Source organism: Arvicola amphibius, chromosome 8 (assembly GCF_903992535.2).
Source record: "Arvicola amphibius chromosome 8, mArvAmp1.2, whole genome shotgun sequence".
In the NCBI taxonomy this organism is placed as follows: Eukaryota; Metazoa; Chordata; class Mammalia; order Rodentia; family Cricetidae; genus Arvicola; species Arvicola amphibius.
The window spans coordinates 113,034,297-113,055,377 of record NC_052054.1 but is presented as its reverse complement, the minus strand read 5'-3'; the positions used below and the strand labels follow the sequence as shown (position 1 = coordinate 113,055,377).

General features: G+C 43.3%; 1 protein-coding gene across 1 annotated transcript in view; it reads left to right on the top strand.

Moving 5' to 3' along the window:
* Mogat1 (monoacylglycerol O-acyltransferase 1) overlaps window positions 1–18,961 on the top strand; it is a 33,076-nt gene extending 14,115 nt beyond the window's left edge. The window contains exons 2-6 of the mRNA XM_038340687.1: window positions 8,252–8,430; window positions 9,147–9,351; window positions 11,828–12,002; window positions 12,843–13,042; window positions 18,807–18,961. Coding sequence (XP_038196615.1) covers window positions 8,252–8,430; window positions 9,147–9,351; window positions 11,828–12,002; window positions 12,843–13,042; window positions 18,807–18,961 — 914 coding nt within the window. The remainder of the gene's footprint in view (window positions 1–8,251; window positions 8,431–9,146; window positions 9,352–11,827; window positions 12,003–12,842; window positions 13,043–18,806) is intronic.
* The last annotated feature ends 2,120 nt before the right edge of the window (window positions 18,962–21,081 follow it).

The following is a 21,081-nucleotide window of genomic DNA, read 5'->3' as shown; positions in this document are numbered from 1 at the left end:
GAGTGAAGCTGGAATGTTCCTTTCCATAGTGGTGAAAACAGGATACTTGAGGATCAAAGTTATAGCAACCTCTGAGTGGCAGCCAGAGGCTGCACAGAAGATGGAAGCAAGAGGTTTATTATTTGGAGAGGCATATATCTGGAACTTCTAGACTTGGAAGTCCTGCTGTCATCAGGACAGAGCAGAGGGAAGAAGAGAAAGTTGTAGATGTCTTTAGGTCAGAGTTTCAAGTGAGTCGAGGCAGGAATGGAGAGAGCAGAAGCCTTGGGAAGGAAAGTGTCAGAGTGAAGTGGGGGGCATTAACCAAATGAGATATTGGGGCTTCCTAGGGGGATGGTATGAAAAAGCTTAGAAGGGGCAGAGTGGAGAGACTCAAGCCTGTGTGGTGAGAGGACAGAGAGAGGGTTGCAAAACAGAGCTTAGAAGCCTTCTGGGCCAGTAGGGGATGCTTGCTAGCGCCCATAGGCAAGGCTGTCATACCTTAACTGTTGTATCTAACTGTGCAGAAAGGTAGGCAACGGGGCAAAGGTGAGTCCTCTCATTTGTCCCCAAACCCTTAGCACCACTCCCCATTTCTCAGTAGTATATATAAAATGAAGGGTTGGCCAAGGTCAGGGAGACCCAGGGCAGGGGCCTGTAGGAGTGCATCCTGGAGGTGAGAAAAGTAGGTGTGACAGGCTTAGTAGGGTCTAGAGGCTCAGTTAGGGGGCCTTGTCCTTCATAGAGGGACAAGCAAGAAGAGCAAAGGAATCCGAGCTTTAAGGTATCCCTCCAGGCCAAGGAAGGAGAGAATCTCTTCCACGGTGGTTGGAGGTGTGAGGGACTGCCTGTGTTATCTGTGACTGAGACTGAGTTTACTCTGTAAGGGAATAGCAGAAAGCCTAGGTACTTGACCTGAGAGACAGAAAAAAAGCTGAGTTTTAGAAGGGAGACCTCCTATACTTCGTTTCCTAAAAAGTGCCTAAGGCACCTGATTGGTTTAACAAAAAGTTGAATAGCCAATAGCTAGGCAGTAGAGGAATGGGTGGGACTGACAGGCAGAGAGATTAAGTAGGAGGAGAGAAGAGAAAAAAAAAGAAAGCAAAGAGAACTAGGGAGAAAGAGAGGGAGATACCCAGGGCTAGCCAGCCAGGGAGTTGACAGACAGACAGACATGAAGTAAGACATACAGATTGAAAGAAAAGTGAAAAGCTCTGAGGCAAAACATAGATGAAGAGAAACAAGTTAAATTAAGTTTTAAGAGAAAATGAGACAAGCATAAAATAAGGCTGAGCATTCATAATTAATAAGAAGTCTCTGTGTCATGATTTGGGAGCTGGTTGTTGACCCAAAGAAAGTCTGTGCTAAGCTAAATTTCTGAAACTTTAAGCCAGACCCAATTAAATGTTTTCTTTTATAAGAGTTGCTGTGGTCATGGTGTCTCTTCACAGCAATAGAAACTCTAAGACAAACATGTTGCCTGTTTCAAAGTTTAATTATGAATAACATTTCTATAACTATCAATATATAAGCTTTCATTGACTATAAAGTCTTTAGTCCTCAACTCCTGTGTGTATATATCAAGAAGCATTGTTACTAGAGCACCTGGTAAAAGTATGTTTATTTGTGTGTGTGTGTGTGTGTGTGTGTGTGTGTTGTGTGTTTTCATGTGTGTGGAGTTCAGAGATTGACACTGCCTGCCTTCCATGGCACTATTTTATTTGGCGGGGAACAAGGTTTCTTGCAGGACCTGGAACTCACTGATTCGGCTAGGCTGGCTGACCAGCAAACCCCAGTGGTCTTTCCTGTCCTGGCCACACTTCACTGTTGCTGTTTTAAAAGCCACTGGAAAGCAACCAATTAACTTAGAAACACCATGATATTTCATCTCTAAATACTGACATGTGGTTCCTAAAAACAACGTGTTTTCTATGTAGTCAAAATCCTATTATTGAAATAAAATCCTAGCCAGACACACACCCATAATTCCAGGCTGCTGAGCCAGGAGAATACAAGTCAATATCAGCACAGTCTCAGAGTGAGTGCAAAGCCAATATATATTTTTTATATAAGAATAAGTAGACCTTACTCTTATGTGAGGTACTTGTGTACATGCAGGCACATGCACACATGTGGAGCACTCACACATATCCTATTTTCATACCCAAGAATTTTGTCAGTGACACATGACCTTATTTTACGTATGACTTGCATCTAAATTCCCCTAATTGTCTTCAACTTTTCCTTTAGAGTCCGATCAGATGCTAATGTATTTTATTTGGTTTAAAATCTCTTGCAAAGCTATATTCTTATAAACTTTAAAAAGAAAACCTTAAATGTGTATGTGTGTTTTGCTTACGTATATATCTGTGTACTCCATGTATATCTTCAAACCTGTTGCTTATGATCTTCCGGAATGAGAGATGGTCATTAGTGACCATGCGGGTGCTGGGAATCAAACTCTGGTCCCTGGAAGAGCAGCTAGTGCTCCGAATCACACCGAAGGTACCATATTACTTACGCTGGTCGACTGATCAGCCACAGAAAGCCATGAAGTGGTGAGATGTGCTACAGCATTGATCAGCCACAGAAACTCAGGTGAAGGCAAAGTCTAAAGACTTCATGTATTGTGACATTCCTTTTACAGGATATCCAGAGTGGTAAATCCAGAGAAGCAGAATGCAGATTGGGGGTGAGGAGAGAAGAAATTGGCGGGGCAAGGGGGCCGCTTAATAGGCACAAGGTTTTATTCTGAAGTTTAGGACTATATAGAAGAATGGGTTCAATATCCCCAATTTGCTGAGCCAAAAGCCCAAATACTCCAGAATGAAAACACAAAACCATGTCACGACAGCTGAGCAGTGGCAAGACAGCACACATGGAAAGCCCGTGCCTCTGGCCTCATGAGATTGTTGCAGACAAAATGCGAGCACATCACCTGCTTCAGGATATATTAAAGGAGGTTAAAGAAACATAAATACATTGTGTTTAGACATCTGTCCCATCCCCAGGTATGTCATTATATATAAGCAGATGTCTGCGTGTGACAAAATCCAAAATTTTAAAGACTTTCAGCTCCAGGCATTTCATGTAAAGAACGCTCTGCTTGTAGCAGCTGCAAAACATGAATGTATTACATGCAACTGGATTGCTTTCTTTATACTGGTGGATGTTATTTTAATTTCATCTCAATAAAAAATTGGATGAACTACAGTACCTTTAAAAATAAAGAAAATATAGAACCTATGGGAATTAAGTAGTAGATGGTGATTGACCTGTGACTTTCAATTCCAAATGTACATAGGCCCACCCTTAAAAGTCAGGTGGCTCACAACCTTTAATCTTAGCACTTGAGAGGCAGAGGCAAATGAATCTCTGTGAGTCTGAGGCCAGCCTGCTCCACATACTAAGTTCTAAGACAGCTAAAACTTCATAGTGAGACCTTGTATCAAAAAAATAGTAGATAAGTAAAAATTAGATTAAAAGTCAGGCCATCATTCTGTAGAAGTTAGTGAATTTCAGTTTAAAGGCATCTGTTTTGAGAGCCGTTGAAGTAAACTTTTGTGTTCATCTCTTGCTTTGACTTCCAATGTAAGAGAATCGAGTCACTCTGGATTGCTTCGTTAGATAAAACTAAGAAAGAGACTCCCTAGTCATGTAGTTTGGGTAGTGTTATCTTCTGTCAAGTCAATTATATGTAGAATATTTAAAAACTACAGTGTTCTATTTCTGATATAAACTATAAAGGGCTCAAGCAGTATGAAGAATTGGCTTTAACTGAGACAGTCTCTGTAAGCAAAGCATCAGAGCAGATCATGTGACTAAGGTGTCTCTCCACAGTGATCTAGTTGTGACTTTTGGTCCCGTGAAATAAGTAAAAATGTGGGGAAATGCATTGATATGAGTTCATATGGAAAATGTATTAGAAATTCAAATGGTCAGAAGCAAGACAATGGTTGTATTAGTGCTGACAATCATTGCTATATTTTCATTTCATATAACATTTGTGAAGAAGTTATAATACCAGACCCATAATACCAGACCAATGATAACAAACAGCTGGTATAAGAATATCTTAATTCTTGAAATTTAGAATTAACAATAACATGCAATCTTCCATGTTAAAAAAATAACACAGGGATGGAGACATGATGGTTTAATGGCTAATGCATGTTTATTACCTGTATAACAACCTGGGCAGCAGTCCTGTGTACACATGTAACTCCAGAGCAGTGGTGACCAGATGTGGGAGTCATGGGGACTTCCTGGATGCTGGCTTAGCCAAAGAGCTAGAGCTTCAGGTTCAGAGAGAGCCCCTGCCTCGTGGGAATAAGGTGGAGGGTGGCAGAGGATGACACCTGGCACCCTCCTCCAGCCTCTGTGTGTGTACAGGCACACAGACCTGTACATGCATGCATGCATGCATACACCACCAGGAATAAAGCTAATGCCTTCTCTGCTTATTATTGTCCCCCCCCCATTCTTCAAAGTATGGTGGTAAGGAGCACTTTGTGATAATGGTTCAGATCTGTATGTCATTCTGTGCCAGGCACTTGACCTCAGCAGCCTCTGGAAACACATGCTGTCATTAGCCATGTTTGTTTGTATTTATATGTTTGTTTTTTTGAAACAGGGTCCCTCTGTGTAGCTTTGACTGTCCTAGAGCTCACTCTGTAGACTAGGCTGACTTCAAACTCACAGAAATCTGCCTGCCTTTTGACTCCCGAATGCTGAAATTAAAAGCATGTGCCACTACTGCTACCATTGCCCCGCATGTCATTAGACCATGTATTAATTACTCTGCCCTGAGACAAAGTACCCAACAGAAGTGACTTAAGAGAGGATTGCCCTTGCTTGGTGCACAGCTTGAGACGGTATGGTCACCCTGGCTGAGTCATGATGGCAGGAGCTTATGGCTAGGACTTTTTACATCCTGGTGGACCAGACAGCAGAGAAGGCTTGAGCCTCATCTAGGGTGGGCTATAACACACTTCCTCTAGGTAGACACCACGTTCCAAAGCAGCACCACCATATGGGGGACCAAGTGCGCAGACACACGAGTCTATGGAGGACACCCCACATTCTAGCTTGAATACCCACTTCCCAGGCAGTAGCACCGAGACTCGGGAGGTAAAGAAACCTGCTCCAGGCTGGACAGCTTGGTCCACCGTGAATTCTATCATAGGAGGTCCAGTTTCAGACTCACCACTTAGTAACTATGCATGTGAAATGTGTGACAGATTTAAAGAGACACGCTGTGTGTATTCAAGTGGAGCCTGTGTTGCTGGGTTGGGGCACTTTGCATTTGAAGCTGGCAGTGTTTGTGTGTGTGTGTGTGTGTGTGCGTGCGCACGCGCGTGTGTGCACAGGATTCTGTTTTTTGACCCCCCGTCTGGATCACCCTGTGCTTGAAATGAAGTCAGTTTGCTATTGAAGTAAGTTTCTCCACCTTTGTGGAAACAAGCAGAAGTTCCTGTGTGCCTGATTCTTTATGCTATGAACCCACATATGAAGTCATAACAAATTTGTCTAAGTTGAACAATTCATGGGAAAATAGTGGTTTGGGTGTTTTGTGTCTTTGCTTGGTTTGGTTTGGTTGTGTTATGGTTATTTTAAGTGCTCAGATTTAGGCATTAGACAGATCCCAGTCCAAATCCTTTGGACATACAAATTCCAATGGCATCCATTTTCACAATGGTAGAATATGAGCAGTGTGTGAGCCCTAAAGGGTGCAGGGAGGAATAGATAAGTTTCCTTATATAAAATGGCAGGAGTTGATTCCCACCGAATACCTGCTCTTTCTTTTCCTATTTCATCTTAGCTTACCCGCTAGAACTCTGAATACAGAATGAGGTGCATTCATGTCTTGTAAATCTTTCATACACCTTATTAAAATAAACAAAAAATTTACTGAAGATGGGGAATTCTCAGTCCTCTGACCTGGGTGAATAGAAGTAGGTGAAGTAAAAGAGAATGGCTCTGCTAGGAATAGGAGCAAAGGGCGGCCTCCCTGCCAACCTCAGAACACACTCTTGATAGCTCTACAAAGCAGTAGATAGCCCACAAAAGGAAGAGGGTGCAGACTCCTCAACCTGTAGTCTGTTGACATTGGAGACAGGTAGCAAGTCAGTCCTCAACTACATTCACATGTATGTTTTGTCAGATACATAGCTGGAAATGAATATATATATCAGAATAAATAGGAATAGAATTCTAGCTTAGGCCATATATATGTTGTATGTGTGTGTGTGTATATTTATGTATAGTATATAGTAGTCTCTCCTAATCCATGTGTTTTTATATAGTTTTCACTTCCCCTGGTTTTAAGTATCTAGTATCAGCCAAGGTCTGAAAATATTAAATAAGAAATTCCAGAAAAAATATTCAAAGGAAATAAATTAATTAATGATTATTAATTGTTGAATAATATTTAATATTTTGGTGTGTTGCTTTAATGGTTCTGTTTTATTGCTACTGATCTTTATTAGTCTACTATTTTGTCTGACTTATTAGTTGAATTTTTAGCACAGATATGTATATGTTGGCAATAGCATCCTATTATTGGCCAGCACTGCCAGTAGCTTCCGGGCAATGTGTAGGGATACTGGGGGTAGCCCTACACATTGGGTCATAGAGAAGACGGAGCTGTGGTGTCTTGGGGTTAGATTCAGCAGCCCTCACCAAGATACTTTTATATCCTTGGTACAGGGATCATTGTAACAAGGTTGAAAAGGAGAAGACAGGAGCTTGGGGTCTGGAGAGCACTCTGGATAGACGGCCTCCCTGTGTAAGAGAAGGCTGAAGCATTACTCCCTAAGGTGACCTGCAGTAGTGAGCACTTATCATCTGCCAGGCTTTAAGCTTCTATTCTGCCCTCCTCCCTCTGATCATTGATTTCAAATCAGGGGTTCACTATGTGGTCTAGGCTGGCCTGGAATTCAGTCTTCTGGCCTCATTCTCCCAGGTACGCAACACCACAGCCGGATTAGAAGTGTGTCCATGTATAATATATAAGTCAAACATTTAGAACTGTATTCTTTGGGCCAAGTGTGGTGGGGCACACCTTTTAATCCTAACACTTGGGGGGCAAGGCCAGGCCAGGCAGAGCTCTGTAAGTCTGAGGCCAGTGTTGTCTACATAGTAAGTTCCATGACAGCCAGAGATACACAAGACCCTGTCTCCAAAAACAAAAGTATACCTTAAACATAATGGATTGTTGTAAAGTTATCTTTTTTGTTGTCAATATTCAAGTCAAGTTTTCTCCACCCCAACCCCCATATATTTAAGCAATATTGTTAAGTACATAAAAGATTGAAATGACCCATAAACATCGCGAGAACTCATAGACACTATAGCCTGAAGTGTCCCCTTTATGCTTGTGATAGTTTGAATGAGAATGGCCCCCATAGGCTCATTTGTTTAAATACTTGGTCCTTAGTGGAACTGTTTGGGATGGACTAGGAGGTGCGGCCTTGTTGGAGGAGGTGTGTCGCTACCAGCAGGTTTTGAGCTCTCAAAGCCAAGTGCCTCCTGCTTACAGATGGGAGCTCTCAGCTGTTCCTGCCTCCATGTCCTTGCTCCCCAACCATGGAATCAATAAGATGCAAATAAAACACTGTCTTTTATAAGTTGACTTGGTCGTGATGTTTTGGCACAGCAATAGAAAATTAGCTAATACAGTACCATTTTTGTTTCTGACAACAGAGTTCTTGAAAATGGAGGCTCTGTGGCCAACACATGTCCACTTCATGGGTACATGAACTATGATGTACAGTCAAAGTAGGACAGTAAGGTGGTGTAGGAGGTTCTTCTGTTTGTGTGTTGCTTTCATTGGTTGAATAAAGATACTGCCTTGGCCTTTCGATAGGTCAGCCCTTAGGTGAGCCGAGTAGACAGAGCAGAATGCTGGGAAGAAGGGAAGTGTGGCAGATGCCATGAAGTTCCAGCCCAAGACGGACATAGGTTAGAATCTTTCCCAGTAAGCCAAGACCTCATGGTGCTACACAGATTATTAGAAATGGGTTAGATCAAGATGTGAGAGTTAGCCAATAAGAGGCTAGAGCTAATGGGCCTGGAAGTGTTTTCATTAATACAATTTCTGTGTGGTTATTTCGGGTGTAAGCTAGCTGGGCGGCGGGACGTGGCCTGCTTGCCTCCTACAACAGTAAGGTTTCCCACAGTAGCCAATCTTCTCCTTTCCATGAACAGTGGTTGTGAATTACAGGAGAAGTGACTGGTGGACGATCCCACCTGGCCTGTCCCTCTCTTACAGCTCAGGTGTGCATTGGGATCTACGTGATGCTGATTATATACAACTACTGGTACATCTACATCCCATATCTGATATGGCTCTACTTTGACTGGCAAACTCCAGAGCAAGGAGGCAGGAGATCTAACTGGGTCAAAAGCTGGACCATGTGGAGGCATTTTAAGGACTATTTTCCACTTCATGTGAGTAGAACTATCTTCTAAAGTATTCTTTTGAGTCGGGGGAGGGACAGTGGGAGTGTGATTTCATCTTGGGTGTCTCTACCTTATTCCTTTCCAGATGGTGTGTGCTTCAGTCCATTTGGGGCTCTTATATTGAACACCAGAGCTTCAGATCCATATAAGGAAAATTTATTTCTCCTGGTTCTGAAGTCTGGCATGGGTGGGGTCCAATATTAAGGTTCCAACCAGTATCATCTTGCCCCATGATCTCATGACAGATAGAGAAGGAAAAGTAAGAGGGGGCCAACTTGTCCTTTTAAGAAGAATCCATCCACACTGGCAGTAAGAATGCTAGACTCTCTACTCTCTGTGCTCTCATGAGCTAGCCTCTCTCAGGAGGCCTTACGTTCCTACCCTGTTTCACTGGAGATCAAGATTATCCTTGTTTTGTGGGTGATTGACAGACAAATGCAAATCATTCCAGAGAAAGTGTGCACTTTGGTCCAATTTAATAAATGATACTTACGTCAAGTTAACAAAGACTGGGGGAGGGGTGTGTGTATGGGACCTGGACTTAGTGAATGGTTTGAAAATGTCCGAATATCTCTAATGCAGGGGAATAAGATGAATTGTGATGGTCAGGTCCCGCTGAATAGGAACGGAGGGGAAACTCTTCCACTTCTCACTAATGGGGGTCGTTTCATTTCCTTATCTCAATGTGAATGTGCTGTATGTAGCTCATCAAAACCCAGGATTTGGATCCACGAAAAAATTATATATTTGGGTTTCACCCTCATGGAATATTCGCGACTGGAGCCTTCGGAAATTTTTGCCAAAATTACTCCGACTTCAAGAAGCAGTTTCCTGATTTTACACCTTATGTCCACTCACTTGCATGCATGTTCATGATCCCATTCTGCCGAGAATATGTGATGAGCTTTGGTAAGTGAGGCAGCCACTGCCCCTCAGCTTCAGGGACACCCACCTTACCTTACAAACCGGCGCTCTGTGGATTTCCCTACACCTAATCCTCTGTCTGCTCTTCTGTCCAACCCAGATATTTAGCTTTGTGACAGTAGTATAGGAATTGTCAGTAAACACTAAGAGGAAAAATAAATTGGTGAATGCATTTGGTATATTCAAATGTGGAAAAACAGTCATGGATCAAATAAATGATAAATGATACTTTAGAGAGTCACTTTGCGAACTTTTGTGGATATTAGAACTGGAAAATGCCCTCCTTTGTGTCTTGTGCAACGCCACTTACATGAACTACACAGTGTGCTGGCTTCGTCATCCTAGCTTGTGTGCCTCTCCTGGGACTGTGGGTGTTGTCAGCGGCACAGTGTTTATCTAGCATGAACAAGGCCTGGTTGTACCCCAGATCTGTAAAAAAGAAATGAAAGGAAAGAGGAGTGGGAGGGGCAAGGAGGAAAAGAGAACGGGATGGAAGGGAGAAATAAAAGGCATCTGTCAACAGCCTGGTCTACAGAGTGGTTCCAAGACAGCCAGGGCTACGCAGACAAACCCTGTCTTACACAAACAGCAAACGGAACCCTCTGCTAGTCTGCTACTTGGTTTGATTTGGACTGGTTGTGGTTTGCTCTTTTTTTTTTTTTTTTTTTTGAGACAGACCCTCACGCTATTCCCCGGGCTGGCCTTCTGGCCCTGAATTCCGGACAGTTCTGTGATTGTAGGTGTGTGCCGCTGCACCTGTGAGGCAATGGAATACTCTTTGATCACAGTTCTGAGAGCAGAATCAGTCTGAAAGGCTGTGGAGATGCTATATAAACGTATAAAGTGACCTCGGCTTGTGTCAGTAGCCTTCCATTTCAACTTGAGAGACTATTTGCTTCTCTAACTTGATTGGCTTTTCGACAGTGCATTTTAGTAACTTACAGAATGTTTTACACTTGTTCAGAACTGTGTAGGGGGTTGGTTGTAATTACCTTTGTACAGCTCCTGAGTATAAAGAAAAATGAGCAGCCTTTTTGGAAAAATTATATCTTCGGTATAAATTAGTGATAGAGTTAGGGAAGCAGCTTCTGTTGCCGTCCAGATTGTCATGGCTTCTTTTACAGTCACTTCTGTCATTGTGTATCTGTTTGGAAATCACCACAATACAGAGCACTGGGATCCTTGCTGGTTTTGCAAGAACTCAAAAGTAGAAGAGCTTTGTGGCCTCAAAAGTAGAAGAGCTAGTTCCAGGACAGGCTCCAAAGCTACAGAGAAACCCTGTCTGGAAAAACAAACAAAACAAAAGAAAACAAAAGTGGAACTCAGTCCTTTTAGTACTGAAAGGCACACTAGAGGGCGCCCTATCCCTTAAACTACTGCATGATCTACCATATGGCCACTACAGGGCGCACTAACACCCCAAACTACCAAAGAAAATTCCTGTGTGGTTGACATTGGGTTAGAGTTTTATAAAAGGAACAAAATTAAAGATAAAATTTTAATTTCAAAAAAAGTCACAGAAATTTATTTTAAATTTATTTTTTACTGATTCAAAGTATAATTACCAGTAAATCTGTGCAGTTGGGAACAGGTATGGCAGAGACAGCCAGGCATTCTCCGCTCCATGACCACGTCAGACACAGTTTCAGAGTTTTTCTTAATACAGTGACAACTGTAGCGATATTTTGTTTGTGTTTTAACAAAAAAAGCTTGCCTGAAGATCAGAGCGCAGAGTTGAACCACTAGAGGCCAGGCAGTGGTGGCACACACCTTTAAACTTAAGACTCAGAAGACAGACGGATCCCTGTTAGCCCAAGGCCACCCTGGGCTACATGAAATTGATCCAGTCTAAAAACAAAAACAGAGCTCACACAAAGGTGAGGAGGCAGTCTGAGGACAGGATCGCCCCTTTGGTCTGAGCACTGGTAGAGGTAAGAACTTCAGTAGCTGGCTGCTCTGCTTCTCTGATCCCTCAGCGCTCACCGAGTTTTTATTATTAAGACCAACTAGAATTCATTCATGCTACAGACTGCAGCCATTCCTGTTGTATAACAAGTATTTATACTGAGATTGAATCTGTGTTCTGTGTGCCATCATTGGCATATTTATTCACTGGATCTATTGAGACGGGATCGCATTCAGAGCCTTATAGCTCTCTAATAGCAGGGAATCAGAATAAAGCATCACTATTACAGTAGAATATTATTTTTTTTAAAAAAAAAATAATCCTTCAGGGGGGGCTGGAGAGATGGCTCAGAGGTTAAGAGCACTGGCTGCTCTTCCAGAGGTCCTGGGTTCAATTCCCAGCAACCACATGGTGGCTCACAACTACCTGTGAGATATGGTGCCCTCTTCTGGCACGCAGGCATACGTGCAGACAGAACATTGTATACATAATAAAATTTTAAAAAAATAACCCTTCAGAAGGGGTGGCTGTCATGGAACCTCTTTGCTCCACTAGGGTTGGTTCCCGTTTCTAAGAAGAGCATATCTCATGTACTGAGCAAGGATGGAGGTGGGAACGTCTCAATCATTGTCCTTGGGGGTGCGAGGGAATCACTGGATGCCCACCCAGGAAAGTACACCCTCTGTATGCAGGATCGCAAAGGATTTGTTAAGCTTGCCTTGACCCATGGGTAAGTGGCTTTTTTTCTTTTTTTTTTCAGTTTTGTTGGAGACAGGGTATTATTATGTAGCTTAGGCTGGCCTGGAACTCACCATGTAGCCCAGGCTGGTGTAGTGATCCTACTGTTAAGCCTGCTAAATCCTGGGATTACAGGTGTGAGTCACTCTGCCTGGCCTAGCTAAATGGCTACTTTGTTTAAGGGTAAGTATGTTTTCAAAGGATAAGACATTAAATGAGCACAAAGAATGATACTAAGTTTTTCTCTGAGTTTGAGGCCAGCCTGGTCTACATAGTGAGTTCCAGGACAGGCTCCAAAGCTACACAGAGAAACCCTGTCTCAAAAAAAAAAAAAAAAAAAAAAAAACAAAAAACAAAATAAATGAACAAACAAATAAATATAAATAAAATAAAACAAAGCCTCTCCAGAAGCACCTTCACAGACCCCCAGAGGCATGTCTCCTAGGGGTTCCAAATCCAGTCAAGTTGATCGACAATGAAGAGTCACTGGCACTGGCACGTTTAAAATTTGGAAGGTTTTCTTGAAAAGTCTGGATGAAAGTAAATTATTTAAACTCATAACCTTGAGGCTGGAGAGATTTAATGAACGAATCAACGATTGGACAGTATAATTCTGAAGACTGGAGTTTTGATCCCAGCCCCATATATCAAGCCAGGCTTCCTGCAAACACACTTGGCTCCAGCTCTGAGGGAGGGGCATTTTCTTTCAACCTCTAAGCATGCACACGGGTGTGTACCTGCAAACACAGCTGTGCACACACTTACATACACGAGCAAACCAACATTTTCCATCTGTTCCTAAAACCTGCATCCTTCCTTTCTGTCCTGTCAGTGCCAGCCTGGTCCCCGTGTATTCTTTTGGTGAAAATGAACTTTTTAAACAAATCAACAACCCCGAAGGCTCATGGCTTAGAATTGCACAAGAGAAACTGAAGAAATCAACCGGGTTTACCTTGCCACTGTGTTATGCCAGAGGAATATTCCAGTACAACTTTGGCCTAATGCCCTATCGGAAACCGATCTACACCGTTGGTATGTACGTGAAATAAAATAGTCTTACCTCATACAGTGTTTGCTGTTACTGTCTAGGTGCTAACAATTCCAAAGAAGCAGCCTTGAGTTTGGACTTGCTAGTGTCTTAGATCTTTTGTTCTCAACTTTCCACCTTAATATCATTCTTCGTGTTGTGACCCCACCATAAGATTATTTCTGTTGCTACTTCATAACTGTAATTTTGCTACTATTATGAATCATAAAGCAAATATCTGTGTTGTCTGATGGTCATAGGTGACCCCTATGAAAGGGTTGTTCAACCCCCAAAGGGGTCATGACCATAAGTTGAGAACCACTCTTAGACCCCAACTGAACTTTAATTAATTAAAGTTTAATTAGATGGTATGCACATCTAATGAACTGCCTCTGCTTCACATCTGTGTGGGAGTTGGTTACCTTATATAACTCCACTGCTGAACTAGAGTCCAAGTTTAGACATGAAGTTTCTAGTGCTCCTTAGTGCACCTGTTTCTCTGTACCTGCTTATAGCACAGGGGTTGACTGATGGACGAGCCACCTCAGAGGCTCAAAGCCACACCCACACCAGCGTCAGGTTCTTACTAGAGCACGCTTTGTGTCACTAATTACGCTGATAGATGTTCTAGTAGCGAATGTTTTTATTTAGAAAAGGTGAGTGTTTGAATGACTAGAGACGGGGAAAAGAAATGGAAAAGAAAAGGGGCAGAGCCCAGCCTGGCAATGTGTGTGTAGCGTCACCTGCTGGGATACTGAGGCAGGAGGGACCTAGGGTCAGGGCCAGCCTGAGCAACACCCAAAGCAGTCTCAAAAAGTAAACAAATCAATAAGTGGCGGGAGTAAGATACTTGCCTTCTGAGGCTTGGAAGAGACGGGGAGGATGAAAATGAGGAGGTGCTGAGTCATGATAAATTTAACCATAGTTTTGCATTTTATGTGAAATGGAAATAATACTTTTACCACAATAGCCAATAACTAAAATCTGAATATAGTCACTTCTCTTTTTTTTAGATTAGTTTCACTAGAAGAGGATTTCGTTCATTCCTTCTTCTCCTCTTCCCCCCTCCTCCCCTTTCTTTTTCATAACAGAGTCTCATGTAGCTCAGGCTAGCCTGAAACTCACTATATAGCCACGTAGTCTTAAATTTCTAATCCTCCTGCCATCACAGAAACCCCTTCTGCTAGGAGTACACACGTGACATTTTCTGCTGTCAGTTTATATGAGTTTTGCAATTCAAATGCAGTCACATGACGCTATTTTTAGCTGCCATATTTAACTCAGATGGAATGCAGTAGCCTAGCCTGTTGGTTAGTTACTACAGGGAACACTGAAATAAATTGCAGAGTATGACTGTACTCTTACAACCAACTGGCTTATTCCTTTGGCATAATATCAGTTAATCATTTTTGTTCCGTAATGTTATGCTATTGATTTGAGGGAGAGATATAGTGGAAATTACAAGTTACAATTTGGCGGATAAGTTTAATTAGAGGTAGTGCATCTGCTCACGTGAGATTGTAGATACTGAAAGAGGGGGCATCCTGATGTTGGTTGCAGTTACTATCTCCTTGCATTAACATTTTTTTTTTAAGTAGAGTGGCTTTGGTATATGATGCGCAGTTAAATTGTGCCTTTCCTGACAAAGTCAGAGTAACATGTTAGCTGCTGAATGTGAGCTGCCTGTCAAGACGTTTTCAGTCATGCTTTATACTGTGCTTCTTTTGGAGACTCAGAATAAGGGGACATTACGTTGGTTCACCCCATGCCTACTCTGAATGGTTCTGAGTCCACGGCATCTCCAGCAGCCTGTTATTTTTTTTGAAACTTTTAAATAAAGATAATAATAAGAATATTTCGTAAAGGTCCAGCTGTCACAATCTTAGGACAACAGAGGGGGAGTCAAAGATTCCAAACAGCCCGATTTGTGGGAACTAGACCAAACATAGGCCTGTAGTCCCAGTCCATAGGTAGCTGTGGCAGGAAGATCGGAAGTTCAAAGCCGACCTGGGCTGCAGAGTGAGTTCAAGAGCAGCCTGGGCATAAGCCGCATGGTTAGATTCTATATAGTTTAGTGGTAGAGGACCCATCTAGCATGTGAAAGACAGAGTCAGTTCCCAGTACCGCAAGGACAGAAAAGAAAGAGAGAGGGAAGGAAGAAGAAAGAAACGAGGAAGGGAGGAGGGGAAGGCAGATGGACAGGACAGAGCCTTCTTGACCAGCTTGCTGAGAGTTTCAAGTGCATTGAGCTTTCCCTGAGCAGGAATTCCTGCCAACATGTTAACCAGTATCAAAAGTGTGAGGAAGTAGACAAATGATTCATTTTTTAAAAAAATCTCAGTTTCTGGAAGAACAGAGAGGAGGAGACATCCAGAGATACACAGCTGTCATGAGTTGGGGAAGCAAATGCAAACAGGGCTCACGAAGCCATTGGCAAAGTTTGAATATGGGTTATGTGTAAAATGTCGCATGACGGTATATCTCGTGGGTGTGATGGAGCGATTGTAGGCTACTGTTCTCGTTCTTAGAAAATAAAACAGTCAGGGATGATTCATATGGCTGAGTTAGTGCCCTCCCTACTTTCAGAGGCTGTCAGAGATGAAAAGCAGGCTGGTACTCTGGTACATGGCTACAATCCTGGCATTTGGGTGGCAGAGGCAGGGAGATTGTTTCACATTTAAGGCTAGCCAGAACTACATACAAAACCCTGCCTCCAAACCAAACCAACCAACAAACAAAAGCTCTAATAAGGGACTAGGTAGGTAACTTGGTTGGTGGAATGCTTGTTGAGGAAGCTCCAAGCTTAGATTTGATAGCCAACATAAAACAGGTGCAGTAGTGAACACCCGTAAACCCAGCACTCGGGAGTTTGAAGCAAGAAGATCCAAGTTCACGGCCATTCTCTGCTTCATAAAGAGTTCAAAGCCAACTGAGATAAATGAGACGTTGTCTCAAAAAGCATTGACAAGATAACAATCCCTATGTATTTTGATGCACATACGTGTGCTTATGCGTGGAAAGCAACGCAGTAATGGTTGAATGTAGCTGAGAGCAAGTGCTTATGATATCCTTGAGTTTTTAAAGATAAAAAAGGATAAGGAAACAGGTTTATTTCAATAAAACTGATTTTATTCCATCATATACTGGTGGGAGAAGCCCAGGCTAAGGAATTTCTGAAGTTGCAGTTTGGGTAAAACAAACCCAAGTTTTGTTGTTTGTTTTTTAAATATTTATTTATTTATTTACGTATATAGTGTTCTGCCTGCATGTACACCTGCAGGCCAGAGAGAGCACCAGATGTCACTAGAGATAGCTGTGAGCCACCATGTGGTTGCTGGGAATTGAACTCAGGTCCTCTGGAAGAGCAGCTAGTGCTCTTAACCGCTGAGCCATCTCTCCCACCCACGCAGATAGTTTTATTTCTAAAACAGGAGACATTAAAAGAGAGAATAATGTCCTAAGGATGAATGCAGAGGAGGTAAGACTCCCCCTCTGAGGCGTTAGGGTTCTCAGCAGGGCCTATGCTTTCACTGGCATGAGTCAGATCAGCAGAGAAAAGTGTTCAGGCCTTCTAGGTATGACAGAGCCCCACAAAGGATGAAGACTCACAGAAGTGACCCGGGGACACATTTATATGCTAGGTTTACCAAAGACAGCAGCTAGGGAAAAGTAGCTCAAATGTACACAGAGACTAAAGACAGGAAAGAGCTCTTGTCACAGGGTCTGAAGGGGTTTCTCCTCACTAACTCTCCCTGTCTGCTGAAAAGACTTTTTCTTCCTGCTCTTAGGAGAGCATCATTTACAAGGGAGCTTTAGTTCCTTCTCTCAGGAAGAGAAGGGAAGCCTATAATGCCCTTCTCACATCAGGGAAGTACTCTCCACATCCCGCACCTTCACTCCGACGTCTCTCACTGAGATGCTCTCACTAGAAACGAGAGCTATTTCTATGAAACTACAATTTACAGCTCAATCTGGGTATGGATTATTTTTAGAACACCCCACCCCACCCGCAGAGTTCAGAATTGCGAGGAAGCTATGAGAACCTTTAGTTTTACTCCCCCATCCCACACCAAGGAACATATCGGCCAGACAGAAAGCTAAGATCGATCCAGGCTACTCCAAGGCTGCTCCGGAACCCCTGGTCCTCCTGCCTCTGCCTCCTGAGTGCTGGAGCTAAGGTATGCGCCAGCCTGCCTGGTTTATTTTCTCCAGTTCTCTCTGCGGTATTGTCAAGGGATTGATATCCACAGTGCAGAAGTTTGACTTCCGAATGACCAAAAAAAAACGTCCATGAGCGTTCGGACGCCCCATTTGGAGACTCAGCAATTTCGGGTGTGGGTGTGTGGCTCCTTCTTCTGTGCCTCTCAACGCCCATATCCATGCTCTTTACCGCTTGCTGCCTGCTTTATTCCTTCACGTTTGTTCATTTTTTTCTTAAATAATCGCCGTCTGTTACTGGCACGGGTTCACCCTGTCTGTAGCTTGGAGGAAGACAAAGAGTGCCCCTCCGGATTTGTCCTCCCTTATAGCCACATGCACAGGCCTCATGCCCAAGCAGTTTGCAACGAGAATTGAAGTTGACCGCCTGGCCTTGGAGCAGTAGCAGCATCTGGCCAGCAGATAGCGCAGTGAATACGTGTGCCAAAGACTTGTCTTTCCGACCTCTATAATTCTGAGGTTGCTTATTACATAAACATCTTTTAAAATATGTACAGAATGCCGGGCAGTGGTGGCACACGCCTTTAATCCAAGCACTCGCGAGGCAGAGGCAGGTGGATCTCTGTGAGTTCGAGATCACAAGGTCAGCCTGGTATACAAGAGCTAGTTCCAGGATAGGCACCAAAGCTACAGAGAAACCCTGTCTCAAAAGAACCAAAACCAAAATTAAAAAAAAAAAAAAACCCGCCAGATTTATTTACATCTAGTCGGCATTTTTGTAATTACACATGTGACATAAATGTTTTTTTCTTTGTGGGACATTCATATGACCCAGATTAGATGAACCTTTGTCTATCTCTGTCTCCTTCCCCAGAGGGAAATGTCGATCTTCGCAGATTTTTTCCTGTGCACTAAAAATGCTGATGCACCTAAAAATATTTTTTTTTATAGATAGGCTCACACTTTATTTTGCAACTATTCTTTGACGTTTTAGATATTGTGCGTCCCACATTATTTGTTATTTAAAAGAGCTACCTGCCTAGGATTCCAGTGAATAATGTCGCTCATCTTATGCAACTGTTTTCCCATTGAGCTGCGGTTGCTTTCGGTTTTGTGATTATATGACTTTGGCACAGATGCTTCGCTGTAAAGATATGTGACACTTTCGATTGTTTTGAAAGATATTTTTTAAAAATGAGTCAGAAAGTGTGGGATGCCCCGCGACCTGAGCCTTTCAGTCAGTCATAATAAGAACACTGTGGTCTGACTGACAGCTGTGCCCAGGGGAGAATGAGGGTGACGTGGCACACAGCCACGCCCACTCTGCTCTCAGCTGCAGCCCGCAAAGCACAGCAGCCGCGCGTTGGACTCAGAGGGCAAACCACGGGGAGGAGAGGGACAGCCGTGTCTGCTGAGAAGGGAAACTCTTTATTTGCTGGCGAGTGGGATGGTGTGACTGAGGCAGGCAGCCAGTGAGCTGCGGAGAGGACTGGAGCCAGGGGGCAGGAGGGATGGGGATTGGCAGCCCAGGCCTCGGACGCCCGCTGGAGACGCCGGCTGTGTCCGAGCAATGGTTGTTCCTCGAGGGTGACTGAGCGCTCTGTTTTTCAGTTGGCGGCCCCATCCCTGTCCGGAGGACTCCGCATCCGACCCAAGCGCAGATTGACCAGCTGCATCAGACCTATATGGAGGAGCTAAAGAAACTATTTGATGAACACAAAGGAAAATACGGTATTCCAGAACACAAAACTCTGGTTTTTAAGTGACTCTCCCCCTTCAAGGCACAAAAGAAGACAAGAGAACAGTGTCGAAAAAATAAATATATTATTAAATAAGTTCACTGTGGGGTTTTTTTGGGTTTTGGTTTTTGGGGTTTTTTGGTTTTTTGCTTTTTTGTTTTTTGGTTTTTTTTTTTAACTGTAGAATCAAATTGCAACTGAAAGGTACTAGTCATGGAGCCAGTTGCTGTTATTTTATACTGCTAAATAAAAATACAGTAGATGGAGGGCTGGGGTTGCAGCCCACTGCTAGGATGCTCCCCAAGAATGGGCAAGGCCCCAGGTTTGCTCCTTAACACTGGAAAACAAAAATACATTGCAGGTGATTATAGGATAACGTTGAAGATGTCTAAGACTTGAGAACCTTCTGAATTTAGGGAGACTGGACTGTTCTTCAGGTTCCTAAAAGGTTTAGAGTTACCCACGTGCTCGGAGCAAAAGCAAAACACCAACTTGAGAGAGCCTCCAAACCCGAACACCACTGTGGCTCGGGGTGGGGTCTTCACCGAGCGTGGTGGCTGACGTTCACCACAGCTGAATGTTTGGAGACTGTAACTTGCCATAGGGAAAGCTGAAGAGACAGGGTTCCACCTGAACACATTTGTTACTGAGCAATGCCAACTTTAATACTAGCTGATGAACAGCCTTTACGTCACATCAATGCTTTTTGGTCTGGGTGGGTATGTTTGGTTTTTGGTTTTTGATCAGGGCAGAATTATGCCATTTCTGAAGCTGGATGTGTCTGACACTTTGAGTCCTGTAAGGGTGAGAGCCTGTGTCATTTCTCCTTGTGTATCTGCAATGGAAAAGCAAGTCTGTGTGGAAGATGGCATCCTCCTTGTTCTAGAACATGTCAGAGGGGTTGCTGGATGTAGGTTACACAATAGAAGTGCTTGTCATTTTCTTCCCCGGGTGACCTTTTCACTTAGGACAAGCTCTGAAAGAAAGCGCCCTCTCTTCTGAGTGCTGTCCAGTTCTGTCAACCAGAGCTGCATCTTCTCTGTTTGCTGAGATGTCCCTGGTGCCTGGCAGAGTGGAGGGGCACTCAGAGGGCGCAAAATAAGTACTTGCCCCGTGGGTATAGCAGATAACTTTGCTATTATGTGAAGACTTTTCTGAAGCTATTCCTTAGTAATGAAGCCTGTTATAAGACAAGACCCACGTGAGATAGGAAAATTTCCTGTTATCTAACTGGCCCACACCAATAATCAACTACGCATCATCCTAAGCATGTCAGGTTTCTGCTGGTTAGTCACATGGTATTAGGTAAGAAGAATGGCACCAGAAACAATGCCCTTTCCGAACGCCTTCCCTACTGGGTGTTTGCTTCTTTGGCTCCTGCACTGTAGCTACTTGTAAGCCCATCCGATAACAGTTCATTCTTATATTCCTATTTTTCAGGCATCGTTCTGCTTTTTATCCTTACAAAGCAATGGAAAGTGTTTTTCCCCCTTCTAATAAGAATTCTAGGCTTAAATATTAACTTGTGGGCATTAGGGGCAGGGTTGGAACTTCCAGCATCCTGAAGAAAGACAAGTGGGCTATGGGTATCTTACAAGAGAAGACCTTCATTAATTCACTAGATTAATTCACTAGAAAAGGGCATATTTGAGCTCCTGGAAGAACCCACTGAAATTTAACAAAACTTGATAAAAAGGAAACAGGAATGAATTTAGCGTGGTGACATTGTTAGGAAAGAAGATGCCCCAATTCAGAGGTCCCAAGTCTGTGGCTGGATAGGCTTTGACAGTGATGCCTCTCCATCAGTCCCCACTGCATCCAGCATCTTCAGTCTGATTGGCTGGATAGGCTTTGACAGTGATGCTTCTCCATCAGTCCCCACTGCATCCGGCATCTTCAGTCCGATGTCTCTCACTGAGATGCTCTTACTCTGGGTATAATCTGGATATAGATTTCGAGCCGAAGAACTTGAGCCCTCAGCACCCAGAATGCACAGAAAAAGCCAGGTGTGGTGGTGTGCCCTTAGAATCCCAGCCCTGAGGACACCAGAAGTGGACACCTGGAGCTGCCAGACAACCAAGTGAGAGATATCAATTCAGAAAACATGGCAGACAGCACCCATGGAAGGAGGGACAGCAGAGATTGTC